The sequence below is a fragment of the Capra hircus genome, chromosome 5 (genome assembly GCF_001704415.2).
Source record: "Capra hircus breed San Clemente chromosome 5, ASM170441v1, whole genome shotgun sequence".
Taxonomy (NCBI): domain Eukaryota; kingdom Metazoa; phylum Chordata; class Mammalia; order Artiodactyla; family Bovidae; genus Capra; species Capra hircus.
Genome location: NC_030812.1, coordinates 73167897 through 73178779, shown reverse-complemented (window position 1 = coordinate 73178779; position 10883 = coordinate 73167897). Strand labels below are relative to the sequence as shown.

The following is a 10883-nucleotide window of genomic DNA, read 5'->3' as shown; positions in this document are numbered from 1 at the left end:
AAACCTAGATAGCCTTATTCAAAAGAAGTCATTACCTTTGGCGCACCTAGGATCCGTCTAGTCAGGCTATGTTTTCCAGTGGTGCATGTATGGGATGTGATGAGTTGTGACGTGTGACAAAAGGCTGACATGCAAAGAACTTATCTATTGAAACTGTGGTGGTGGTGAGAAGACTCTTGAGAGTCCCTTGGACTGCAAGGAGGATCCCAACCAGTCATTTAAAGGAGATCACCTTTGGGATTTCTTTGGATGAATGATGCTGAAGCCTGAAACCTCCAGTTACTTTGGCCACCCTCCATGTGAAGAGTTGACTCAATTGGAAAAGAGTCTTGATGCTTAGGGACTGGATGTGGGGCGGGGAGAGCGGACGACAGGGGATATAGAGCGCTGGATGGCATCACTGAACTTGTGTGATTGAAGTCTGATGAACTGCGGGAGATTTGGTGATGGACAGGGAAGGCGCTGGCGTGCTGCATTTCATAGGGATGCAAATTTGAGTCGGACCAGACTGAGCGACTGAAACTGAACTGAAAACTGAAAGCTGAATGGCTCAGTGGTTTCCCTACTTTCTTCAGATTGAGTCTGATTTCGGTCAATTAAGGAGTTCATGATCTGAGCCTACATGCAGTCCCTGGTCTTGTGTTTGCTGACTATATAGAGCCTCTCCATCTTTGGCTGCACAAAGAATAAAAATCAATCTGATTTCAGTGTTGACCATCTGGGTGACTTCCATGAGTAGGAGTCTTCTTTGTGTTGTTGAAGAGGGTGTTTTGCTATGACTAGTGCGTTCTCTGGCAAACTCATTAGCCTTTGCCCTGCTTCATTCTACACTTCAAGGCCAAATTTGCTGTTACTCCAGGGTTTTTTGACGTCCTACTTTTGCCATTCCAGTCCCCATAATAAAAAGACAATCATTTTTGGGTGTTAGTTCTAAAAAGTCTTGCAGGACATAAGAACTGTTCAACTTCAGCTTTTCATCCTTAATGGTTGGGGCATAGACTTGGATTACTGGTGATTACTGAATGTGTTTGCCTTGGAAACAACAGAGATCATTTGTTGTTCTTGAGACTGATATCGCAAGCACTTGGCGTTTTCATTCCACTTGTGATCCAGAATTGAGGGTGGTGCCTCCAGGCTGAGACAACCCACAAAGGAATCAAAAACCAAGAAGGGGGTGGCTAAGCATTCTGGAGCCCTCCAGAGAGGCCAGGGGAGCCCCCCACATTCGGGGTTCTATCCGTACATCCTCAACCCCAACCCTCTCCTCAGGGCACCACAGCACGGTGTCTACTTCCTCCTCCATCGCCATACAGCAAGGGACCCAGAAGTGAGGCCAAGACAGCCCACGGTGAGGGAGACAGCTCATGGGGATCCCCAAGGTCAGGCAGGAGAGGGAGAGGAGGTCCCCCAACGTCCCTGGAGCTTCTCCTGCCCTCTCCCTTGCTCCAAGCCTCCTTCTGCTCCCAGACCCTGGGGTACCACCACAGAGGCTTTCCTCCAGTTCTTGCTCTGCCACCCCCCTACCTCAGCCACTCTGCATGGGTTAGGGGACCCTGAACTGAACTCAGGTCAGGACTGTGCCACCTCAGTCCTCAGGGAGGAGTGGTCAGAGCTTCAACATATGAATTGGGACAGAGGGGACACATATGTCCCTACCCATAAATCCAGGGACCTTTGGTCAGAAAGAGACCTTAAACACATTTTCAGTTCAATTCAGTTCAGTCACTCAGTCATGTCCAACTCTTTGCAACCCATGGATTGCAGCACTCCAGGCCTCCCTGTCCATCACAGACTCACAGAGTTCACTCAAACTCATGTCCATTGAGTTGGTGATGCCATCCAACCATCTCATCCTCTGTCCTCACCTTCTCCTCTTGCCTTCAATCCTTCCCAGCATCAGGGTCTTTTCGAATGAATCAGCTCTTCACATCAGGTGGCCAAAGTATTGGTGTTTCAGCCTCAGCATCAGAACTTCCAATGAATATTCAGGACTGATTTCCTTTAGGATGGACGGGTTGGATCTCCTTGCTGTCCAAGGGACTCTCAAGAATCTTTTCCAACACCACAGTTCAAAAGCATCAATTCTTCGATGCTCAGCTTTCTTTATAATCTTACTCTCACATCCATACATGACTACTGGAAAAACCATAGGTTTGACTAGACAGAACTTTGTTGGCAAAGTAATGTCTCTGCTTTTTAATATGCTGTCTAGGTTGGTTATAACTTTTCTTCCAAGGAGCAAACTACTCAATGTCATTTCCATTCCACTGCAATTTCTTTTAATTTTATTCTTTTCTTTTTCCATCTAGAGAGTGAAACTGTTTCTCAAGTTGTTGTTGAGCATTCCGAGGTCACAAAACAGAAACTGAATGTCCTACTCCAAAACTGGGAGAGATTTGTGGCTAAGGCCAATATACCCAGGTAACATGCATGGCTGCACCAGGAATGCCACTCAGATCCCTCTGCCCCATGCCAGGTTCCTCCTGGCAGGCATACCTCCTTCAGGTGGCATCCTATAGTTGGAGTCAAGGATGTTCTGTCTCAAGATCCCAATAGCAGTTTTTCCTTCATGTCATTTGCTGGCAGTGAACGGCCTCGGGTTGTGAAGAGATGAAACCTGCTACAGGTTATGTGACCTTGGACATGTTACTGAACTACTCTCTGCCTTAGCTTCTTCATCTGTTCAGTTTTATTGTGAAGACACTGAGATCATGCATGCAAAGTGCTTTGCATGATGGCTGACACAGAGTAGGTGCTCAATTAATATTAACTTTGAAATAACTTCTTGAAAGAGATAGGGGGCAAAGATCTTTTTCCTGGAGAGGAGGACAAATAGGGTTCACTTTCGAACAAGTCAGTAAATCCTGCCAACATCATTTTGTGTTGCTGGGGATTCTGACTAGAGCCCTTTCCTTCCCCATCTTAGGAACTGTACCAACGCTGCAAGATCCAACTGGCCCATATGGCAGAGAGTCTGGAGAGGAACTGGGTGGAGCTAGTGGGGTCCTGGCTGTAGCCCTGCCTGGCTCTGGGGCTCTGGGCTTATGTCTTGGAACCCCAGGTCTGTTCTGTGTCCAGTGAGAATAGCAATTGAATCTGATGGACTATGGTGATGGCCTCAGAGTGAACTGCAGGTCAGAGGTGGGAAAGCAAATGCAATCATCTCGTGCAAAGGCCCAGGGAGGCCTGGACCAGGGTCAGACCCAGGGTCTGGGTGGAGCAGAGGGTCCAGGTTGGAGGACGAGCAGGCAGGCTTGGGCAGCAGGGCCAGGACTAGAATGTGGAGAGTGGGCCCCGAGGACACAGAGCTGAAGGGGCTGTGATGCTAACAGAGGTTCCGGGAGTGGGAGGGGGGATATTTCTTTCTTCCCTGATGGGATCCCCTTACGCTGGGCTAGAGGGCCCTGGGTGATCATGTCCTCCACACCCTGCCTGGGGCCTGGGTTCTCACTCCATCTGGGACCCTCTTCTAGTCTACATTGAGCCGTCCTGGCAGTGGGAAAGCAGTGTGGCTCAGTGAGCCCCCCAGGTTCACAGTGAGTGGCTGCGATTGTGTGTCATTTGAGGGATTCTGAGGAGCCTCACGCATCCCCACCCAAGAAGAGAACACTTCCTCCACCAGCTGTGCAAGTGCCGGTCTCTTCAGGATTAAGAATTCAGATGGGTGACTCCTCAAGTCTCTTGAGTCTTGGAGAGGGTGTATGAAGTTGCACATGGCCTTGGGGAGCAGGCATGTTTACCAGCTAACATGTAACACCGAGAGGTCAGGGATGCTGGGAGATGGGTCAGGAGTCAGTGAGGTGAGCCAGAGGGTCCAAGGGAACCAGGGCTCACAGCACATCTCCCGCTTCCCTGTCAGCTGGGGAAGTGGATGGGCCCAGTGAGTTTTCAATGGAAAGATCAAGGGCACAAGCCTTGAAAGAGAGGAGATGCTAGGCAAACTGATCTTTAAGGTGCCTTCTACCTCTGACTTTTGGTGTGGTTTTTTTTTTTTTTTTTGAAGTATGCAGAGTTAGCCAACCTGCAAAATCTGAGGACAGAGACCCAAGGACTGTCCTTACATTTAACACCAGTAGCAATTTTGGGGGTTCCCATAATCACCGTCAGGTTTGAGAATTCCCTAGAGGGATTCTCAGAGCTCACTGTAGATATCGTCATCCCAGTTATGGTTTATTACAGGAAAGGATGACGTTTCAGCCACGGGGATAGTCTAGGCGGGTTTCACACACAAAGCTTCTGTGTCCCCAGGATGCTTTCCAGCCTTGGATTCAGTGTGTGGCAAGACACGCAGACACTGTCTTCCAGGGAATCTCACCCACTTAAAAACAATTATCCTAACCTATGGCGTTCAGACTAATGCCCTAAAGTCCAGCTCCTCCAGAGGTCAGAACTGATAACACGTGACCCAGAGGCCCCATCGCGAATATCACCTTTTCTGTTTGTCCAGTGGCCAAAGGCCAGAGCAGATGAGGACACTCCTATCAGCCAGAACATTCTAGGGGCTTAGAGACCACTTCCCAGAATCAAGGGCTAAAAGCAGATTGACTTCTCACTACACACTGAGGTCCACGAGTGAAGGGTTTTCTGCTCCAATCGAACTTCTCTTTGTTTCTCTGTGGAGTGCCCACCCGACCAACTCTTGGCAAGTGATGGTTTTGACCTGCCCCCGAGTATCTTTACCAAATGCCTACCTTAATTGTATCTTAATATGACTTTTGCATATGTTTTCCACCATTGAATAAGTATATGGAGCATTTACAATGTCCAAATATGTGCTTAATGTAAAAAGAAACACTTATAAACCTTTAATGGAACAATTTCTGTAATTTATGCAGAATAGATCCTGTCCAGCCTATTTTTACAGACAAACAATTGTCTTAATTCCTTGACCCTCTTTATTACAGGGAGGAGGCAAAGGCACTACATGAATATCTGAATAGGCTGAAAACAAAGTTGAGTGGACAGGACCCAGACACACTCAAAGAAGACCAGCTGGACACAGAGAAGTTTTTGGAGGAGTTTCCTGAGATGAAACAGGACCTGGAGGGAGACACAGAAAAGATCCATGCTCTTGCAGACAAAGTTGACAAGGTGCACAAGGACTGCACGATCTCCAAGGTGGTGGCCCACTCCACTGGCGCTGTGTCTGGCATCCTCAGCATCGTTGGCCTGGCTCTGGCACCTCTGACAATGGGGGCCACTCTGCCTCTCTTGGCCACTGGGTTAGGGCTGGGCATAGCGGCTGCTGTGACCAATGTGTCCACCAGCATCGTGGAACAAGTAAACGTGTCATCAGCAGAAACCAAAACCACTCAACTGCTGTCCCCTGACACGAAGAAATGGAAGGTAGTCAAGGATGTACTCAAGAAGAGGACACCTCAAATTATTTTTGCAACGAAGTCATTCATCAGTGCCCTAGAATACATTCAGAAGCAAGTCCAATTTATCAAGGTGATTAAGGCCAGCCCTGCCTTAGCAGCCAAAGTCAAGTTCTTCATAACCAAAGGGAAAACCTTCATCCATGTCAGTGGTCAGGCGCGGAAAACTTTTGGAGGCATGGCTTTAGCAATGGCAAAAGAAGTCCGTGTCACTGGCCTAGTCCTGTCATGTATCGGCCTTGTGATAGATGTGGGCTTCCTGGTGAAAGAGTCAAAACATTTACATAATGGAGCAAAGGCAGAGTCAGCAGAAAAGCTGAGGCAGCAGGCCCAGGAGTTGGAAAGCATATTGGAGTTACTCACTGAGATCCATGAGAATCTGCAGGAGGGCTCAGTTCCCCCACCCCCAGAGGAGTGCAGTGCCAGAAGCCAGCGTGAGGAACTCTGCCCATGGCAAAGGTCATGAGGAAAGAGGCTTCGGCATACGCAAAGGCAAGATTGAGCCTCAGGAAACCCCCTGTTCCCGAGCATCTACCCCCAAAACCAGAGTCTTATTTATGCTCTCACCTATACCTCTGACTTTACAGGGGGCTCTCCCCCATCTCCATTTCTCTTGGAGAAGGAGTTAACTTGCAGCTCCAGTTAATAAAAATTCCTGGGTGTGACAAGAGTGTTTCAACTTACAAACTCCTCTGAAGGTCTCTAGCCTGCCTGAGCAGGTTCGTCCAGCCACATGTGATGTTTACAGCCTCCCAACCATGAGAGGCACAAGATGCTTTAAACTTTCTATATACAGACTCTTTTGAAAAGTTAGGAAATTATTAGTATAGTATAGTGCGTTGCTTAGGAATTATATTGGTGAAGGGTTTTTCATTTATTGTGCCAAAAATTACTGCTAATTCCCTGCCCTGGGTGTGACAAGGGTGTCTCAGGTCAAACCTTTCTACTGGCAAACTAGCTTATGCGACAGGATTATCCATACTCCTGCCAAACACACGATTGTTTACTACCTCTCAGCCATAAACAGCACAGAGAGTTTGGAGTATTTTGAAAGTCTTAATTAGCATAGGGCTTTTCTCATTGTTGAGTCAATGATTGCCGCCAGGCCTCCATATCCTTAGGCACCTGGGAATATATTAATCAATGTATTTGGAATATAGAAAAGGAAATGTACTAGTTTTGATGTTGGCAATAGTAGATTTTTTGAGTTAATGAATTTTCTCTTTTGTTACAGACCACTGTGCAGTTCAGTTCAGTTCAGTTCAGTCGCTCAGTCGTGTCCAACTCTTTGCGACCCCATGAATCGCAGCACGCCAGGCCTCCCTGTCCATCACCATCTCCCGGAGTTCACTCAGACTCATGTCCATTGAGTCGGTGATGCCATCCAGCCATCTCATCCTCTGTCATCCCCTTCTCCTCCTGCCCCCAATCCCTCCCAGCATCAAAGTCTTTTCCAATGAGTCAACTCTTTGCCTGAGGTGGCCAAAGTACTGGAGCTTCAGCTTTAGCATCATTCCTTCCAAAGAAATCCCAGGGTTGATCTCCTTCAGAATGGACTGGTTGGATCTCCTTGCAGTCCAAGGGACTCTCAAGAGTCTTCTCCAACACCACAGTTCAAAAGCATCAATTCTTCGGCCCTCAGCCTTCTTCACAGTCCAACTCTCACATCCTTACATGACCACAGGAAAAACCATAGCCTTGACTAGACGGATCGTAGTTGGCAAAGTAATGTCTCTGCTTTTGAATATACTATCTAGGTTGGCCGTAACTTTTCTTGATAAAGATCCTGGTGATAAAGCTCCTGGTGATAAAGCTCCCATAGCCCAGGTTCTCCTTGCTTCTGCAAGAGCTTTTTTCTCACAGGGGCCTGGAGTCCCACAAGCCCTGCCCTGCTTCCTGTGAGGCTGAGACCCCTGCTCTGAGCAGCTGAGACCCCTGCAGCTGTTCTGTCCTCCTTGTTTTCCCCTCCTGAATATTGGACTTGATGTAGTTTTTAATCCTTTATGTAAATAATAGTGCAAAGAATATTCTCCTTCTATAAAACTTCACCTACATCTGAGATTGTATTCTTAAGCTATATCTAGAAGTAGAATTAAGATCAGATGGCATCAACACCTAAAAAATTTTCATACCTAGAGCCATCATGCTATGCAAACAAACTGTAGCAAAATGTTCACACTTATAATATATGAGGGTGTCCATCCTTTCAGATATACCCATTCTCGGTGGTCTTTCTTTAAAAAAAAAAAAAAACAGATATTTATAATTAAATCATTTATTTTGGTTCTGCATGTGATTATTTTGCCATGGGAGATGAGGAAGGAAAGCAAGTGTTGATGATGTTGAGCTACTATTTTTAAGAAAGCAAAAGAGAATCTGTCAACTCCTCCTCCCGAGACTTGACTGAAATGATGGTAAAGGTATATATGGGTATAATACCATCTGCTGATGAGAGCACATGGTTTCTGTAGTGTGGTGGTTATCATGTTCACCTAACATGCAAAAGGGCCCTGGTTCAGAGTCGAGTGGAAACAGATTCACTTGGGGTTCCTTTATGGCTCAGTTGGTAAAGAATCCACCTGCCATTCAGGAGACGTGGGTTCAATCCCTGGGTTGGGATGATCCCCTGCAGAAGGGAACTGCTACCCACTCCAGTATTCTGGCCTGGTTTTGTCTCTGGTTTTGAATATACTATCTAGGTTTGTCATAACTTTCCTTCCAAGGTGTAAGCGTCTTTTAATTTCATGGCTGCAGTCACCATTTGCAGTGATTTTGGAGCCCCCCAAAATAAAGCCTGACACTGTTTCCACTGTTTCCTCATCTATTTCCCATGAAGTGATGGGACCGGATGCCATGATCTTCGTTTTCTGAATGTTGAGCTTTAAGCCAACTTTTTCACTCTCCTCTTTCAATTTCATCAAGAGGCTTCTTAGTTCCTCTTCACTTTCTGCCATAAGGGTGGTGTCATCTGCATATCTGAGGTTATTGATATTTCTCCCAGCAATCTTGATTCCAGCTTTTGTTTCTTCCAGTCCAGCGTTTCTCATGATGTACTCTGCATAGAAGTTAAATAAGCAGGCTGACAATATACAGCCTTGATGTACTCCTTTTCCTATTGGAACCAGTCTGTTGTTCCATGTCCAGTTCTAACTGGTGCTTCCTGACCTGCATACAGCTTTCTCAAGAGGCAGGTCAGGTGGTCTGGTATTCCCATCTCTTTCAGAATTTTCCACTGTTTATTGTGATCCACAGAGTCAAAGGCTTTGGCATAGTCAAGAAAGCAGAAATAGATGTTTTTCTGGAACTCTCTTGCTTTTTCCATGATCCAGCGGATGTTGGCAATTTGATCTCTGGTTCCTCTGACTTTTCTAAAACCAGCTTGAACATCAGGGCATTCATGGTTCACGTATTGCTGAAGCCTGGCTTGGAGAATTTTGAGCATTACTTTACTAGCATGTCAGATGAGTGCAATTGTGCGATAGTTTGAGCATTCTTTTGCATTGCTTTCTTTGGAATTGAAATGAAAACTGACCATTTCCAGTCCTGCGGCCACTGCTGACTTTGCCAAATTTGCTGGCATATTGAGTGCACCACTTTAACAGCATCATCTTTAGGATTTGAAGCAGCTCAACTGGAATTCCATCACCTCCACTAGCTTTGTTCATAGTGATGCTTTCTAAGGCCCACTTGACTTCACATTCCAAGTTGTCTGGCTCTAGATTAGTGATCACATCATCATGATTACCTGGGTCGTGAAGATCTTTTTTGTACAGTTCTTCTGTGTATTCTTGCCACCTCTTCTTAATATCTTCTGCTTCTGTTAGGTCCATACCATTTCTGTCCTTTATCGAGTCTATTTTTGCATGAAATGTTCCCTTGGTATCTCTCATTTTCTTGAGAGATCTCTAGTCTTTCCCATTCTGTTCTTTTCCTCTATTTCTTTGCATTGATCTCTGAAGAAGGCTTTCTTATCTCTTCTTGCTATTCTTTGGAACTCTGCATTCAGATGCCTATATCTTTCCTTTTCTCCTTTACTTTTCACCTCTCTTTTCACAGTTATTTGTAAGGCCTCCCCAGACAGCCATTTTGCTTTTTTGCGTTTCTTTTCCATGGGGATGGTCTTGATCCCTGTTTCCTGTACAATGTAACGAACCTCAGTCCATAGTTCATCAGGCACTCTTATCTATCAGATCTAGGCCCTTAAATCTATTTCTCACTTCCACTGTATAATCATAAGGGATTTGATTTAGGTCATACCTGAATGGTTTAGCGGTTTTCCTACTTTCTTCAATTTGAGTCTGAATTTGATAATAAGGAGTTCGTGATCTGAGCCACAGTCAGCTCCTGGTCTTGTTAAGGAGCAGTGGCTGTGCTTTGCTGGAACAGCCATGAAGAGATACCCCACGCCCACGGTAAGAGAAACCCAAGTAAGATGATAGGTGTTGCAAGAGGGCATCAGAGGGCAGACATACTGAAACCATACTCACAGGAAACTAGTCAATCTAATCACACTAGGACCACAGCCTTGTCTAACTCAATGAAACCAAGCCATGCCTGCAGGGCAACCCAAGATGGGCAGGTCATGGTGGAGAAGTCTGATAGATTGTGGTCCACTGGAGAAGGGAATGGCAAACCACTTCAGTATTCTTGCCTTGAGAACCCCATGAACAGTATGAAAAGGCAAAATGATAGGATACTGAAAGAGGTACTCCCCAGGTCCGTAGGTGCCCAATATGCTACTGGAGATCAGTGGAGAAATAACTCCAGAAAGAATGAAGGGATGGAACCAAAGCAAAAACAATACCCAGCTGTGGATGTGACTGGTGATAGAAGCAAGATCTGGTGCTGTAAAGAGCAATATTGCATAGGAACCTGAAATGTCAGGTCCATGAATCAAGGCAAATTGGAAGTGGTCAAACAAGAGATGGCAAGGATGAACGTCGACATTCTGGGAATCAGCAAGCTGAAATGGACTGGAATGGGTGAATTTAACTCAGATGACCATTATATCTACTACTGCGGGCAGGAATCCCTCAGAAGAAATGGAGTAGCCATCATGGTCAACAAAAGAGTCCAAAATGCAGTACTTGGATGCAATCTCAAAAATGACAGAATGATCTCTTTTCGTCTCCAAGGCAAACCATTCAATATCACAGTTATCCAAGTCTATGCCCCAACCAGTAACGCTGAAGAAGCTAAAGTTGAACGGTTTTATGAAGACCTACAAGACCTTTTAGAACTAACACCCAAAAAAGATGTCCTTTTCATTATAGGGGACTGGAACGCAAAAGTAGGAAGTCAAGAAACACCTGGAGTAACAGGCACATTTGGCCTTGGAATGCGGAATGAAGCAGGGCAAAGACTAGTAGAGTTTTGCCAGGAAAATGCACTGGTCATAGTAAACACCTTCTTCTAACAACACAAGGGAAGACTCCACACATGGACATCATCAGATGGTCAACACTGAATCAGATTGATTATATTCTCTGCAGCCAAAGATGGAGA

At 45.8% G+C, this 10883-nt stretch overlaps 1 protein-coding gene across 1 annotated transcript; it reads left to right on the top strand.

The window, feature by feature from the left end:
* On the top strand, nucleotides 2310-5869 carry LOC108636024 (apolipoprotein L3-like; the record flags this gene model as incomplete). Its single annotated transcript, XM_018048273.1, is given in 2 exon segments — nucleotides 2310-2421; nucleotides 4905-5869. Coding segments are annotated over 2 exon segments (1052 nt in total), but the record flags the coding sequence as incomplete, so codon positions are not given.